Raw genomic sequence first — 16,321 nt, 5'->3', positions numbered from 1 at the left:
GGGAACTTTCAAAACATGAGAATACAGGTGCAATTCTCTGCTGAAGAGGTTCCCATGGAGATGGTGATAAGGGGCAGTATACTGCATCAAAGAAATACAGATTCTTGGGGCACCTGGGTGGCTCAGGGGGTTGACTGTCCGACTCTTGATTTTGGCTCAGGTCATGATCTGAAGGTCATGGGATCGAGCCCTGCATCGGGCTCCGCACTGAACAGGAAGCATGCTTAAGACTGTCTTCCCCTCTGCCCCTCTCCCTCACTTGCACTCTCTCTTTCTCTCTAAAATAAAAAAAGAAAAAGAAAAAAACAGATTCTTTATTTTCCTACTTAGACCTTGCAAAGCAGAATTTCCAGAGACAGGCCCTCAGAATCTACATTTTTAAAAAATGTTTTTAACATTTACTTATTGTTGAGAGACAGAGAGAGACAGAGCATGAGCATAGGAGGGGCAGAGAGAGGGGAGACACAGAATCTGAAGCAGGCTCCAGGCTCTGAGCTGTCTGCACAGAGCCCAACACGGGGCTCAAACTCACAAACCGCGAGATCATGACCTGAGCCGAAGTCAGACGCTTAACCTACTGAGCCACCCAGGCGCCCCCAGAATCTACATTTTTAACAAGAGCCTCCAGGTGATTGTAACAAACAAACAGGGTTGAGAACCCCTGTGTTGGATACATCAGATTGATACCAGCCTAGACCAGTAGGGGAAGACACTGAAATTCATAAAGACAGAACCAGCCCTACGACCAGCTCATGGCTATGCTCCTGGTGGAGAGAAAAAGACAAGGTTAAAGAGAATAAATTGAGGCCTGAGAGATCAAAAGGCCATCCTAGCTAAGCTCAGCTGAGGCCAAGCTTTAGCTAATTTATAACTAGGAACATGTGTTGTGTAAATTCTTTCTTCCATAATTTATGTACTTCTTTGTTTGGGATTTTGCTTTTATTTGCTTAGTAAGGTTCCTTTTTAAATTTTTTTTTTCAACGTTTATTTATTTTTGGGACAGAGAGAGACAGAGCATGAACGGGGGAGGGGCAGAGAGAGAGGGAGACACAGAATCGGAAACAGACTCCAGGCTCTGAGCCATCAGCCCAGAGCCTGACGTGGGGCTCGAACTCACGGACCGCGAGATCGTGACCTGGCTGAAGTCGGACGCTTAACCGACTGCGCCACCCAGGCGCCACGGTTCCTTTTTAAAAATAACCACCTCAGAGGGGGTCTGGGTGACTCAGTCAGTTAGGCAACTGACTCCTGATTTTGGCTCAGGTCATGATCTCACAGTTTGTGAGTTTAAGCCCTACATTGGGCTCTGCCCTGACAGTGCAGAGCCTGCCTGGGATTCTCTCTCTGCCCCTCCTCTGATCGCTTGCTATCAAAATAAATAAAATAAACATTAAAAAAATTCCAACCTCATGTTACTGAACTAAAGTGAAAACAAGCCAAACTAGCTGAGGGAATCCAAGTTTCCTTAAAAGTCAGAGCAGTGAAGGGACACCTAGGTGGCTCAGTTAGTTAAGTGTCTGACTTCGGCTCCAGTTATGATCTCACAGTTGGTGAGTGTGAGCCCCACATCGGGCTCTGTGCTGACAGCTCAGAGCCTGGAGCCTGCTTTGGATTCTGTGTCTCCCCCTCTCTCTGCCCCTCCCCTGCTCATGCTCTGTCTTTCTCAACACACACACACACACACACACACACACACACACACACATTAAAAAAAAAAGTTAGAGCAGTGAGGGCAGTGCTCAAGTTGGAGAATGAAGACAGTGAAGTGAAGCAGTGGCTGTCTGAGAGAACTTCTTTTCTGAAGCCTAATATGCACCAGCTAATACGTGCCCATGTATCCCAAATTTACAGCAGAGAAAAACAGGGCCAGAGAAGTTAAACAATGTGCCCAAGAGGATATTAGATGGCAGCGTTGGGATCTGAACCCAGGCCTATCCAACAACAAAGCCCACGTTCTCTCCACTCTGTGATCTTGATGTAATCTCTAAGGAAGGCAAACCTTGGAAATGGGAAAACTAAGAAAAGTACACAAAGTGATCTTTTTCTGCTTGGTGTTGTTCCTTACACAGGCACCCAAAGAGAGGCCATAGGGTTCCCCAAGTAGCCAGAACTACTATAAAGGTGCTGGAAGATAGATCACCTACTGTCTTCACGTTACTAGAGAATAGGTCATACAGAGGTACAGAGACCACAAAAAGATCTAGACCCTCAGTGCAGACAGAGGGTGGAGTATTGCACGTCGCACACTGGTCTCTGACCTCATTCAGCCACAGCAGCTAAGTCCTCGTTTCATTAAGAAAATTCATAAATAACGTATTATTCTCCCAAAAACCTTTATTCTTGAGTGAGATTCATCTAACAAACCAAACATCACTTGCTTCAATGCACGTGCTAATCCATATTGATTCTGATGCATCCACTGGCTTTAATCCATTCCCTCTCTTCAGTCTATTTACAGCTTGAGGTGGTCCCTTATCCACCCCCACACCAGTGTTTCAGAGGACTTCTCTTTCAGTCAGATATTTCTAAATACATAATATTTTCTGATGCCTCATGAATTGATATAAAGGGATTTTCAGGATTCAAATGTGGTTGAGGCATGCGTCTGGTGACAAGGGCAGGCAAAGGATGGGGGAAGATTTTGAAAAGTATGTGTTAGGTAATAATGGTGAGACCCAAGGAAGCTTTCTTTAAAAAAAAAAAAAAAAGGAAAAAGAAAAGAGATTATGATACAAAAAAGGAAGAGAAGGAAACACTGAACATAATACCTGAATTTAGAGCTCAGTAGGTTCTTAGTCTTCTTGTACAACCTCTTCTTTGTATGTAAGTGAGGAAACCTACGACCTCCATTTGCACAAAGTCACCTATCTCTAGCCAAGAATGCAACCCAATACAACTGTGCTTTCCACTAAACCACGCAAAAGATGGCACAGAAAAGAAAGAGGAAAGTATAAAGCAAAGAACAGGCAGCGCTCTCTCTACCTCAATCATCTTGGTCAATAGTTTGAGATGTGGATTTCTGAGTAAGTGACTGAACCCAGGCTGGAACAGAAAGAAGTGGGTGCCTTAGGCCCTCGGGTGTCTAAGATGATTTCTTCAACAACACCCTATAGATCTATGTCAAAGATAGTTCCTTAGGTCTTTGGAAATGCAACTCAATCTTTGCACACAATTATAGAGGTAGAAAAGAAAATAGAGATGACACACTATCAATAGTGTTAGCTGCACTATTTATTTTGGGTATAGCTCCCAATCTCTGCAGGATCAAACAGGGTATGAAGTGAAGTTTACAATTCCTGATTTGAGTACCAAGATTTCAAAAAGGGTCCCTTCAGCCTAGTTGGCTGCAAAACAAACCGATCGTCACCTTTGAAAAGCTCTCAGGGCACTAACATTAACTGAAGAATAACTTTAACTAACTGAAATGGTAGATATGAGTGCTCAGTTTGGTAATCCAGACATTTCTAGCATCGCTCATTCATTTAACAGATAATCCTTAAGCATCAAATGCCAGGTGATGTTTTAGGAGTTAGAGATACAGCAGTGAATGAAACAGACAAAAATCTCTGCCCACAGGGATCTTAGGATTCAATTTCAAGGTTTCTTAAGCAACTATACTGTTTCTTTCTTAGGAACTATTAGCCCTAAGGAGCCACTACTGTGCTAAAGCTGTTGCTTGGCTGGCTGAGGATAGGAGCTCTTACCCATTGCCCCTCTTCTTAAGTCCAGGAGCATAAATGTTATTGAATTAGCTCCCCTCTTTCAGGAGCCCTTTCTGAAATGCTTGCTTAGAGGCTAAGAATATCTCATCATTATTGGTAAACCCTCTAGTGGCTGCTCTTCAAAGGGAAAGATACTGGAAATACAAAGATATAAAAAAACTGTAAAATAAAGGATACTGTCAGAAAGTGATATAGGGGCTCAAGAAAGGGAGAACAATAACTAACCTTTCATTATTAGGCTAACCCATGTAAAGAAAAAAGAGGGTACTTCTATCTAAATATCTTAATTTATCTCTCAGATGGACCAAAACATTCATAAGAGAATGCAAAGTTGCATTTTGACCAGTAATCTCTAAAGAGGGATGGACAAGATAATTCTCTGTAGGAAAAAGACATATTTTTAATCTATAAAATTATGGAAATGGCACTTTTTAATAGTAGAGTAATGCATGTATATTATTTATATTGCCTCTATAACTTGAGTATAGTGAATATTCACATTTTCCCCAGTGGTATGAAAATTTGGAGACCACTGCTTCAGACTGTAAGCCACATCTTTACAAAACCTATAAAAGAGAAGTTGAATAATCGAAAGAAGGTAGATTTTGGAATCAGACCTATGTGTAAATCCTAGCTTCCCAGAGTTTCGGTTCCCTCCTATGCAAAATGGGAATAATGGTATTTATTGCTCAGGCTCATTTTGAGGAATGAATAAGATATACAGAGTCCCTAGCATAGTGCCTGACCTATATACATGTGCTCTGTGAATGCCTGTACTCAGGCCTGTAAGCCTGCCAGAGCCATGAAATCCAGGAGTACCCAATCAGTGCCTAACCACAATGAGGAGAGGCTCATTCATTCTCCTCCCATTGGCAGAAAAGGAGATATTGTGTAAGATTATCTTCACAAGAGCCAAGGGAGGAAGAAGCCAACATCTCTGGGCTCAGAGAGAGATCAGGCACGTATGGGTCCAGGCTTGGGTGAGGAGTCTCTAACACACGACTCTGCCTGATGCCGCTGCTGACCAAAAAAGTGAGAGTGGGTGTTTTTAAAATCCTTTGGTAAAATAAACCCAGAGTTAACTTCTCCCCAACTTGGTGAAGGTCCTTCACCTAACAGATATCCTTATGAGCCTTGAGAAGCACACCTTGCTCCCAGAATTCCTCAGTCTACATCAGGAGCTGCCCTGCACACACATCAACAATTCAGACATGGTACCTGCTTGAGGCAGAAAGGACTCCCTTGCGTTTCAAGTCCAAGGAGGGGTCCCTGAAATCAACCTCAAAGATTTCCAAGGTGCCATTTGTGCTAAAGGAGGCATCTAACTGCTGGGCAGATGTTCCTAGGCACAAGAAAAGTTAGGAAGAGGCAGCATATAAGCAAAAATACATGGATGGATTTGGGGTATAAATGGTTAGGGAGAGGCAGCGGAACAGGAGAGGACTGGGTATATCCTTTTTCAAGTGGTAACTCCAAAGAAAGCAAGAAAACAGGAGGTGCTCAAGCTTGAACCATAATTCAAGGCTGCCCCTAGGTACCCCAAACACCTAATGTCCCCTTGCTTATCCTGCAAGCGAACCCCACCTTTTCATGACTCTAAAGCTTTCTCTGAAGCTCAATAAAGAATTCTGAATATTAAGTTTCCCCTTGACCTATGTACTTCCAGTGGATCCTAGTCCACAGTATCATCATACCTGTGGCGAGATACACAGGGCACTGGCTGGCTGGGCTCCACACTTGGACAGCAGGCCGTTCAAGCTCCTTTAGCTTCATGGTCCGTCCTGTAGGTGGCAGAAAACTGACATAACCCTCAGCTTACTAAAAATAGAAATCAGCAAGCTTAAGGGCCAGATCTAGGAAGCACCTGTGGACACGAGTTCTTGTTTCTCTCTCCCCACCATGGAATGGGGGCATTTCAGGGCAATACAGGGTGACACATTCATGACCATCTGTAGATCTGCAAGGACAGTTCACTTACCCAATTATTAAAATCTAATGCTTTAACCCCAAAAAGATATTTAATTAAACACACTGGTTGCCACAGGCCCAATGGTGATGATAACCATCAAATTGGATAACCTCTCAGTGACCTCATCCATTCCCTTGGCTTTTCATCCGTATGCTGATGACCCCTAAATTCATACCACCAACACAAATTTCTCAACTCTGAGCGCCAAGTTCTTATATGTAACTGCTCATCAAACATTTCTATTTGGATACAGCAAAGATAACCTAAGTCAGTCTGTCTAAAACGGAATTCTCCATTCTACCACCTCCTTCCCCTAAATCTGTTCCTTCTCCATTTTTCTTCATCTCAGTATATGGTATCACTATCCCCCCAACTGCTCAACCTGGGAACCTGAAAGTCACCCTCAATTCCTTCTTGTCCCTTATTCCCTTCTAATTCATCATTAAGGCTTCCTGATTTCACACCCAAAATGTCTCTTAACCCGTTTACTTTTCTCTAGCTCCACCACCATTCTATCTGAAGACACCGTCATCTCTCACCTGCATTACTGCGATAATCTTCCAAATGGTTATCCTTATTCTACCATCACCCAATTAACTCTTTACATAGCAGCAGAAGTGAACTTTTAAAATAAAAAAAATATAGAATTTTGGCATTCCATGCTTCAAATCTTCCAATGACTTCTATTGCACTCAAAACAAAATTGCACTCAAACCCCTTATGACCCTGCTTAACGGCTCATCCTTCCACTTCAACCTCGTCTCTTGCTACTTTCCCCCTTTATTCATTACGCTGCAGCCACATTTTTTTTTTCCTTTCTTTCATTTCCTGGCTTTTTATTACCTCAGAGCTTTTGTAAACTCTGTTTCCGATACTTTAAATGTTCTTCCTTTCATTCTCTGCATGACTGCCTCCTTTTCACATCTTTCTGGGCTAAGTGTCTCACCCCCTCAGGGAGGTGAGCCACCCAACCAAAATCAGTCTCAATTTTTTTTCTCCTTGGTAACTTATTGTTATGTGTTTATTTACATTTACATTGTTGGTCTCAACCACCAATAAGTAAACTCCAGGAGAGCTTGTACTGTGTCTGCTTTGTTCACCATGTTATAACTAACTAGTGCCAGAACAATGTCTGGCATAGAGTAAAGTGCTTGATAATATGTTTAATGAACGTAGACATCCATGTTAATTCTGTGGTTTCCAGTACAATTCTAACACATATTCAAAGTGCCATCCCAACAGGCTTGCAAAGTGGCAGAAAAATTTTTGGTTTTGTTTTGTATTGTTTTTAATGTAACACTGAACTTGAGGGAAGAAACTTGGGACCCATTGTAAACTGCTTAAGGAAACCACCGTCAGGTTAGTCGCAACCTACAAAAATAGTAGGTAGTATTCCTCAACCTCTAATGTACTTTCCAGCCTGAAGAGAGTTTAAAGCTGCCAATTCAGTCAAGATTCTCAGCCAAGACCCTCTTTAGAGGGAGCCTCTAAACGAGGCAACACCAGGTAACTTCGGACTCGCTGCACATCATATTATACAGTCACCACTGCCACCTGCTGGTCAAAGCCGTTTTCCCGTTTGTGGGGAAAGCCCTTGACAGAAGTAGGAGCTGCGTTCAGCCCTGCGCATTTGACGGGCAAATCTCACTTCTCATAACGGTTCTGTGCAACAGGTACTATTATTATATACATTTCACCGGGAAGAAAACTGGCTGGGGCCGAGATATGAACCCCACTGAGCCTCCATCGCTCAGTGCTTTTAACCATGGTATTAGTTCAAACTCAACTCCAGATGAGGTGTTAAATCCCCGACGGCCTAGAAACTGGGAAGATGGGCTGTTAATCTACATTCAACCAAGAGCCGAACAGACTCCCGCGGTGATGGAGGGCGCCAGCGACCCTCCGCAGCCGAGGCCCTGCGGGGGCGGTGAGCACAGCTTCCCTCCAGGCTAGGCTAAGCCGGGGTCCGGGGAGCACGGGAGAAGGTGCGAGGGCAGCGCTGAAGGGAGACAGACCCTCGTGGGGCCGCAGCACCCCGGCGGGGCCGGGAGAGCGGAGCCGGGTCCAATCCGAGCGCGAGCGCGGTGGCGCCCGAGAGGCGCGGACCGGGGTCTCCGCGGGGGACGAGGTCCCTCCGGCGCTCTCTCTACGGTGGAGCGGCGCCCCGGGCCCCAGAGAGGCGGGGAAAACCCACCTGCGCGGAGAGCCCGGGTCACGGCAGCGCGGCGCAGCCACAGCAGGTCTCCTCCGAGGGCCTGTGGGCTCAGCTGGGCGCTGCGGACGGCGGCTGCCGAGGGCCAAAAGTAGTCCTGGAGGCCGAGCACTGCCTCCCGCACGCGCCGCGAAGCGCCGGCGGAGCAGCGGAGAGGATGGAATAGGATTCTGGCTCTGCAGGCTCCTTCACCTGCGCCGATTGCGCGGTTCTGCGGCAGAGGGTCAGATCCTGCGACCGCTAAGTTCTGGCCTATTCAGTTAGAGCCAGGCTCGGGGAACAGCCCCTGAAAAGGGAAGATACTAATTCATTATTTGTTATGATGGTGAAGACCTGGTACTAACTAGTTCCAGAAGCTCTCAGTGGAATCCTAATTGAAAAGGTAAATAGCAATCGAGGCCATAAACAGCGGTGACGCACTGCAGCCCACCGACTGATGCCGAAAAGCTGTTGGCTGAACGAATTAAGGGCTATAGGCATGCAGAGGCCTAGGTACTGTAGACCAGGGGCTTCCTGGAGTATTTCAGGGACGCAAGACGGGTGTCATACCTTGCAGCGGCAAGATAGGTGGTGTCTCAGAAAGGAGGAAGGGCCCAACTGGCTAGTAGGCACGCTGGCATTTCCCACACCATGAATGAAAGAGGCGGGAAACAGATTGGGAATACCAATCCAACTCTGCAGGTAATTGGGGGTTAGTTAAAATTATGGGTAGGGATGCAATAAGATGAATATTGTGTGTGTGTGTGTGTGTGTGTGTGTGTGTGTGTGTGTGTGTGTGTGTTTAATGTTTATTATGTGAGAAAGAGACAGCAAGCAGGGGAGGGGCAGAGACAGAGGGAGACACAGAATCCGAAGCAGGCTCCAGGCTCTGAGCTGCCAGCCCAGAGCCGAGGCGGGGCTCAAATCCACAGACCGCGAGATCATGACCTGAGCTGAAGTCCCCGCCTAACGGACTGAGCCACCCAGGTGCCCCTGAAAATTGTATTTTAAGACAAGCAATATGGATCCCTTTAGAGAGAGACCAGAGCTGAAGGCAGGGACTCAAATTAGAAGACTAATAGAACAGTCCAGGTACCAGGTGATGAAAGCCTGGATTAATATAGTAGCAATGATTGTAAAGGAAAACTGGACAGGCTCTTGTGAGTGATGAAGTTAAAGAGCTGAAGAGGGAGGTGAAAAAATCAGATGGATTTTTTATGTTGACTGAGGGAATTATGGCATTTCCAAACAAAAATATTCTACCAGCAGTTGAAGACCTTAGACCTAAGTTATTTGATTCAAAACTTTGGCTTAATGCAGAAACTCCACTGTATTTTTGCCTCCAAAGATGGTGAGTCAGTTCCATTATTTTACAATGGAGCCTCAAGTCACTGTGATACAAGTCTAGATTTCCTTTTTGTGGGGATTAGAAGGTTTTGAAGTCCAGATGTTAGACAATTTAGGGTATTGTCTGTGCCTGCCCACTCTTTGTGCGTACTAAGTATTTCTTGAACATGTTAGGCACCTCAACAGTGGATGAAACCCGAGGGCAAGTAAATAGGGTGGAAAACTGAACCTTAGACAACACCTCAAACTAGGGAATGAGGCAAAAGCGTCACTGATGGGGACACTCCGAAAAATTTTAACCAAAAGCGAGTCACAGCTACAAGCAGGTCAGAATTAAAAAAAAAAAAAAAAAAAAAAAAAAAAAAAAGGTGCACTCTTTTCTCTCAACTTAGCTCTTAATTCTTTTCACTTTGTTTTGTAACTCCCAGTCTTAGCTTCTATACTTGAAGTCAACTATTTTTGTCCTGTTCAATTTTATAGCCCCAGGGCCTATCAATGTCTGATATATATATTAGACACACAGACATTTGTTACATATATTACCAAAGGCAACAGAGGACAGAGAATGAAGACAGATAAAAAGCCAGTGGAAACCCTCAAGTAGTGGCATTTTATAAGTACCCATCCTCTGGTCTCATAAAAGTCTCTTTAGGGGTGCCTGGGTGGCTCCATCAGTTAAGCATCCAACTTCGGCTCAGGTCATGATCTTGAAGTTCGGGAGTTCAAACCCCGTGTTGGGCTCTGCACAGACAGCTCAGAGCCTGGTGCCTGCTTTGAATACAGTCTCCCTCTCTCTGCTCCTCCCCTGCTTCTGCTCTCTCTCAAAAATAAACATTTAAAAAAACTATTAAAAACAAATCCCTCTTTCACTTCCTGGACAACCACTAAAGGTCTGGTAACTTGGATGGACTTGCTTTCATAGGTCATATTGAAAGTGTTTTTTTTTTTTTTTTTCCCTATGGGACAGGTTTTCAGGCAGTGTAATTTTAAGAAAATGTCTCCAAAGGGACAAAAAGAAAATGAGTTGTTTCACTTAACAGATGCATCGAGATAGACCCTCAAAAACCATAGCAAAAGCCATGCATAGGTTCAGAATAACTCACTGAACTACCCTCTAATTCATAAATGTAGGATTCAGAAGTTGCTTTGGAACAAGGAATACTTGTGTGTACTCTTACAACAGAAATGACATTAGAGACAGTCACAGCCTCAGGTGAGTTCAAAAACACCTATTTATCCTATAACATACTTGAAACATGTTAAAGTGTACTTTTTAGGGGCGCCTGGGTGGCTCAGTCTTGGTTTTGACTCAGGTCATGATCTCATGGCTTCGTGGGTTTGAGCCCCACATCGGGCTCTGTGCTAGCAGCACAGAGCCTGCTTGGGATTCTCTCTCTCCCTCTCTAGCTGCCCTTCCCCCACTCATGCTGTCTCTGTCTCTCTCAAAATAAATAAATAGGCTTAAAAAAATTTTTTTTAAGTGCACTTTTTCCAAAAAAAAAAAAAAAAAACCAAAAACAAAAACAAAACAAAAACCCTAACCGCTATAAAAAGGTTTCTTATGGAAAATATATCTTATTCCAACTTGGGAAGTCAGGAACATATCTTTTTCTTCAACCCTGTAAATGGGCAAAGAAGCTACCCTTACCACCTACTGCACAACTGAAACCCTCAAATACCTTCACAGCCCCAGCAAAATTAACAAAGTACCATTTTCTTGTGCTTAACTCCCCCTACCCTCCCATCTTTCTAATCTCAGAGTGGGTAGGGGGTGGGAACAGATAGCAGGCAGAAAAAAAGGAAAGGAAAAGGATGAGGTCTTCACGGCAGTGGCTATTCCTGGGGAAATGAGGCACAGATACCACAGCACTTCGTTTTATTAGGGATTTCATTAAGGTTAAATCTCTAGAAATGAGGAAGTCAGGGGACACAAAGCCGATGAAGCCGTCTCAGATCTCATAATGAACCACCGGCTCAGGCTCTTTGGTGGGATCGCCGCCTCTTTCCAGGTACAGATTGTTGTAAGGATACTGCTTTGGCCCCTGAGGAAAAAACACAGGTCAGCAAGATAGCATACATCCAGCCAATACCTGGCTACACCCCACTCTGAGTTAACAATCACACATGGTAAATGGGTATGAGGTAGCCTCTGGTCGGAGCCAGCTGGGCTAGAACAGCAGGAACACTGCTCCTCTTCCCTACTCAGCCCAAGGCAGACAGAAAGCCTAGATTGTAAAAGAGGTGGTGCCTACACTGTGTGTGTGTGTGTGTGTGTGTGTGTGAGAGAGAGAGAGAGTGAGAGTGTGTCGGGGGAGAGAGAGGGAGAGAGAGAAAAGGAAGGAGGGAGGAAGGGAGAGTGCTTTCTAAATGAGACGATGCATCCATCCATCCCACTCTCTCCTGGGGTCGAGACAGACTCAATCTCCTTTAAGTCACTCAGCCTCTAATGGTTCCACCACTAAAGTGGCCTAGCAAATGAGGCGTGCAGGAGCAGCGGTGGGGGAAAGCACAGAGGAGACACGGCTGGGACGTGCTTTAGGGGCTGCTGGCTTTACCAACAAACAGCTGTCAGGGAACACAGCTCAAGGGGAGGAGAAAAGGGTGATGTGCTTACAGAACTGAAAAATGGAAGAGCCACACTGTGTTTCTTGCTCTCCTGAAGAGAAGTTAGTGCTCACACCAGCCCTACGTGCACTCTCCAGCCTGGAGCCCCTGGGGCTTGGTAGGAAGGCTCGTGTCAGTGCACACAGACACGCCAGCTACCATCAGGACATCGATGATCTCTGCAGAGGTAGCACCGAGCAGCCAACTGCAAACATGACAGTCTTCCTGCTTTCAGTTCCTTCCCGGACAGTCTACCCTGTAGACTACTCCCAGATCAATCATCCTAAACTCCTAGCCTTCATTAGATCATGTCATTTTTCTGTTCAAAAACCCAACACAGTTCGGTGCTGACTAGAGGAAGTCCAGGTCATCACTGGGTCCCCAACCCCTAGCCCAATCTGTACGTGGAACATAGTAGGGTCTTCATAAATATTTGTTGAATTAATGTCTTACTATGCCACTAGTCTTACTATTAATGCCACTGATGTCTTACTATGCCACAAAGCCCAAATCCCTAGCCATGCAATAAAAGCATCCCAACCTAACTGATCAGCTCGCCTCACGATATTTTTTTAACATGGCAATTTCCATACCTAATTTCTGAAATCATCAGAATAACCTGGGAACTTGTTAAATATTGATTTTAGAACCCCACCATGGAGCTACTGAATTAGGCTCTCCAGGAATCTGAATTTTTAGCTCTCTAAGTAACCAATACAGCTGGTTATTCTAGGAATATTTTATATGCCTATTCCATTCCAGCTAACTCACTCTCCTCTTCATTCTATTTTGTCCTGCCCCAAATGTTCTCTCCAACTTCTCCCCACCATCCAAAGTCTATACATATTTTTAGTATTTAGCACCATCCTTCTTTTTAACAGCATCTCACACGTCTTCACACATTCACTATTTACATATATACACTAAAACTGCCAAATTCCTATATCTCTGTTCAAATGTTGCTCACCATTTGCTTATCCAAATTAAACTCCCATAAAGCTAGACAGCATATTTTCTGTGTCCTTTACACTCTCCAAAATAAAATGGTCCATGCTTGTAGTAAATATTTAATTGCTTCCAGTACCCTAAGGGAACTGCCCTTCATGCCTCCAGCAGAAGATAGGTTTCAGCTCTAGATTCCTTGACTCTACCTTGAAAGATCACTTGCTAAAACATAATTAGTGAGTACAGCCCCCAAATGGCAACTCTAGAAGACTAGTTGAGAGGCGCCTGGGTGGCTCAGTCAATTGAGTGTCTGACTCTTGGTTTTGGCTCAGGTCATGATCTCATGGTTTGTGAGATCGAGCCCTGCGTCGGTCGGGCAGCACAGAGCCTGCTTGGGATTCCCTCCCTCCTCTCTCTCTATCCCTCCCTCAATATAAATAAAGAAATTTATTCGTTGCTCTCTCAAAATAAACATTTATAGAAGACAAGTTGACTTCCACATTCTCATTCCTCACCTAGTCCTAAACCGTTTCTTCTCTCTTAGGCTGATCCAAGATGTGTGCATGGAGCAGTGCTCTGACTCTGGTGCCAGGCCAATGAGTCAGGCCCTCCACAGGCCTTACCAGGAAGACAGGCTTGGTCTTGGCTGGATCCCTACTCTACAGACTTCACTCCCTCAGGAAACAGGGCTAAGCAAATGTGCCTACGGGGACACTTCTCAGATACTCACCACAGGCTGGTAGGTGGGGTAAGTCTCCCCAACCCAAAACATGAACAGCATGAAGGCCACGAAGCCGAAGAGGTGCTTACACATGAGATTCCAGGAAACAGGTGTAGGGGATGTGTCCACACGGTTCCTGATATACATGTCAAGGTCCCAGTGCATCTGAGGCAGAAAAGCAGATAAATACCACATACTGCTCTTCCTGCAAATGGTAGGCAGTCTGCAAAAGGGTGATCAGAGCCTGATATAAAGTTCAATAAAAGCATTCTATTGCCTCAGGACAATACTCTGAGAATCAAGTGTGAGCTACTCTAGCATATAGGACTAGGTGCTGGCCTAGCTCTAGGTTCTGCTGACTAAAGACAGCTCAATCATGGAAGTTCACAATTTTCAAAGTACATAGTTCTGATTATTTCCAGAAGTCCCATTCCATGTACCACACATGGAACCTCAGATCTCAGATCACTGGACCTTGCTTCCTTGGGCAGAAAGCCTTAATGTTATTTAGACAGCAAAGTGCCATTTAGACTAAAGAAAGAATCCTCCGGAAGATTTAGGGAGAAGGAAGGAAGGTCAAATGGGATATGGATTTCTCACCGGCTCACCCCAGTTCAACCTCAGGTCTTGGTGGTCCCAGTCATACCATGGATCCCTCTCCTGCTGTGAGCGGTCAGGGAGCTTTGGGTAGTCCCCATATCTGGAGAGACAGAAAAGCTTCTGGAAGGGGCTCTGAGCAGCCTCACTCAGAAAACTCAAAGTCCCCTCATGTTAGAGATAAGAACCCAAGTGACAGAAAAAATTGCTTCACCTAAGGACAGAGGAAACCACTTTCAAATCAGTATCTCAATTTATAGTCACTAAGCACAGAACTAACCACAAAAGTCCAAAGTGTAAGTAAAACTTCATGTCAAACTCTGGTTTTTATTTTACCTTTTTAAAGTTTATTTATTTGAGAGTGCACAAGTGAAGGAGAGGCAGAGAGAGAGAGAGAGAGAGAGAGGGAGGGAGGGAGGGAGGGAGGGAGAGAATATCCCAAGCCAAATTCCCCCTCCTCCCCCATCCCAGTGTGGGCTTGAACCCACAAACCGTGAGATCATGATCTGAGCAGAAACCAAGAGTCAGACTCAACGACTGAGCCACCCAGACACCCCTATGTCAAACTCTGCAACATTATAACATATATGCTTGTCCCCCTCTTTCAAAAACAACAAAAAGTCATGCAATGTTATAATGTCAGAGCTGGAAGGGAATTTAGCAATCAATCACTCCGATTCCCTCCTTAGACAGAAAATAAAACTGTAGTTTAGTCTGAACCCAAGGTCACCCAGCTAACTGGAATACAAACAAAAGGGGTTCAGATTAGAAAAGCTTTCTCTTCATGGCAACTGTGCTCCCAACCACCAAGTTAGCATACATCTCCATGTCTCAAACACCTCATGGGATTTCCTGCTAAGCTGGGTTTTCCCCCAACAAATCCAGTTTCAGCTTATACAGACTGCTACCAATGCTACTCTTGTCCGCAACAAAATAAGAGGCATAGGAAATGATGACAACTAGTCATGTGTCACAGAAAATGATTGGAAAACAAGAAGAAGAATAGGAGCTGCTAAAACCACTATTGAAAGAGCGATGCTAGGAAAGAAAATGAGGGTGATGGTAATCGCTCCAGATAATTAACCATGGGGATGTTATTTAAAGGGGGGGGGGTGGATTGGCGTAGGGGAGTTGGCTGCTTAATCCGCTTGACAGTGACTACAATTTCCACAGCCCTAATAGCAAAGGTATTTTTTACAAGAAAGATATACACACGAATATAGAGTACTCCATCTACAAATACGGCTCTCAAGACAGGAGTCCAGCTCCAGCCTGATCACGTGTCTGCATGACAGCACCTGAGCCCAGCAGATGCTCAATCTAAATGAAACCTTGCGCTCTGGATGAAGCCAAGGAAAGTTCCTGCTATTCAGGGGTCCTCGAGGGAGCTATTAAAATCCCGGCTTCCTCATTTGAGGAAACAGCCTGAGCCAAGGAGAAAATTGAAGTCCTCTAGGCTGCAGCTGCTCACCCATCACCTCCCACCTCCCTCCACCGAGAAAAGCACCCACACCACTGACTCTGAGGGATCACGAGAAGGTTCAGGGAAAATGGTCAGAGTGGAGCCACGCAACGGAGCTGGCCATCTCCCATCACTACCCGGCTGCCAGCAGACTCTGCATCTCACCCCATGCCATCATCAGGGTACGGTTGGTAGTCTTCTACTCGCATATTATACTTCTTGGCGGCGGCGGCCCGTTCTTCTGCGGTCTTGGGATAGGGCCCCGGGAGCATGTCCTTGGTAATGTGCGAAGCTGGAGAGCAGAAAGGGGCGGGTCAGAAAAGACCTGGTCCCTCCTGCCGCCCCGAAGGCTTCAAGCTGAGGAGGCTGCGGCGGCCCGGGCTTCAAAGGACCAGGTGAGACTTGACCCCTTTCTCTGTGGATATACCTCCGCCCCCTCGCCGGACACGGCCACTGCAGTATCCGCGATACCCACCCCCTCCCCCAACCCTCGACACACCAAACCTCAGGCATCCCCTTCCCACATTGAGGCCTCGCCCGTTTTGGCGAACCTGTCCGTGCACCCAACGGCACCACGGTCCGGGCTGCCCTTTGCAGCCATCGGACTCCCAGGACCCGCGCCCTGGCCGCCGCCATCTTCACCTTCCTCCAGTTTCACTCTGCACATGCGCAAAGGCTTTGTCACGGCGGCTGAGCCGGGTCAAACGCGACGAGGGAAGCCTGCAGTGAAGGAAAGTCTTAAGGGTTCAACAAGGGCGGGGCT

General features: G+C 45.6%; 2 protein-coding genes across 12 annotated transcripts in view; both read right to left on the bottom strand.

Annotated features, from left to right (window-relative positions):
* Window positions 1-7,949, bottom strand: part of SEC31B (SEC31 homolog B, COPII coat complex component) — a 36,552-nt gene extending 28,603 nt beyond the window's left edge. For 7 of the 11 annotated variants that reach the window (XM_030334623.1, XM_030334624.1, XM_030334628.1 and 4 more), the window contains exons 1-3: window positions 7,886-7,949; window positions 5,417-5,503; window positions 4,941-5,064 (exon numbers count right to left, since the gene is read on the bottom strand). In XM_030334623.1, the coding sequence (XP_030190483.1) occupies window positions 4,941-5,064; window positions 5,417-5,495 (203 nt within the window). In that variant the 5' untranslated portion in view covers window positions 5,496-5,503; window positions 7,886-7,949. Of the gene's footprint in view, window positions 1-4,940; window positions 5,065-5,416; window positions 5,504-7,885 lie in introns of those variants that run through there. The other 4 variants (XM_030334631.1, XM_030334629.1, XM_030334634.1 and 1 more) reach the window with 2 other exon arrangements.
* A 3,139-nt stretch (window positions 7,950-11,088) lies between these two features.
* Window positions 11,089-16,227, bottom strand: NDUFB8 (NADH:ubiquinone oxidoreductase subunit B8). Its single transcript, XM_030334637.1, has 5 exons — window positions 16,110-16,227; window positions 15,724-15,850; window positions 14,100-14,199; window positions 13,509-13,664; window positions 11,089-11,271 (listed from the first exon to the last, which is right to left on the bottom strand). Exons 1-5 carry the CDS (start codon window positions 16,192-16,194, stop codon window positions 11,179-11,181), a joined length of 561 nt encoding a protein of 186 aa, XP_030190497.1. The 5' UTR covers window positions 16,195-16,227; the 3' UTR covers window positions 11,089-11,178.
* Window positions 16,228-16,321: the final 94 nt, after the last annotated feature.

The sequence above is a fragment of the Lynx canadensis genome, chromosome D2, assembly GCF_007474595.2.
Source record: "Lynx canadensis isolate LIC74 chromosome D2, mLynCan4.pri.v2, whole genome shotgun sequence".
Classification (NCBI taxonomy): Eukaryota; Metazoa; Chordata; class Mammalia; order Carnivora; family Felidae; genus Lynx; species Lynx canadensis.
This window is presented reverse-complemented; position numbering and strand designations above follow the sequence as displayed.

What these genes read in the sequence shown, in the direction of transcription:
- NDUFB8 (XM_030334637.1), bottom strand. Translation starts at nt 16,194, where the DNA reads ATGGCGGCGGCCAGGGCGCGGGTCCTGGGAGTCCGATGGCTGCAAAGG. An exon ending in GCCGTTGGGTGCACGGACAG is followed by an intron (nt 15,851 to 16,109) that starts GTTCGCCAAAAC and finishes TCTGCTCTCCAG; the next exon opens with CTTCGCACATTACCAAGGAC. An exon ending in ACCCCACCTACCAGCCTGTG is followed by an intron (nt 11,272 to 13,508) that starts GTGAGTATCTGA and finishes TTTTTTCCTCAG; the next exon opens with GGGCCAAAGCAGTATCCTTA.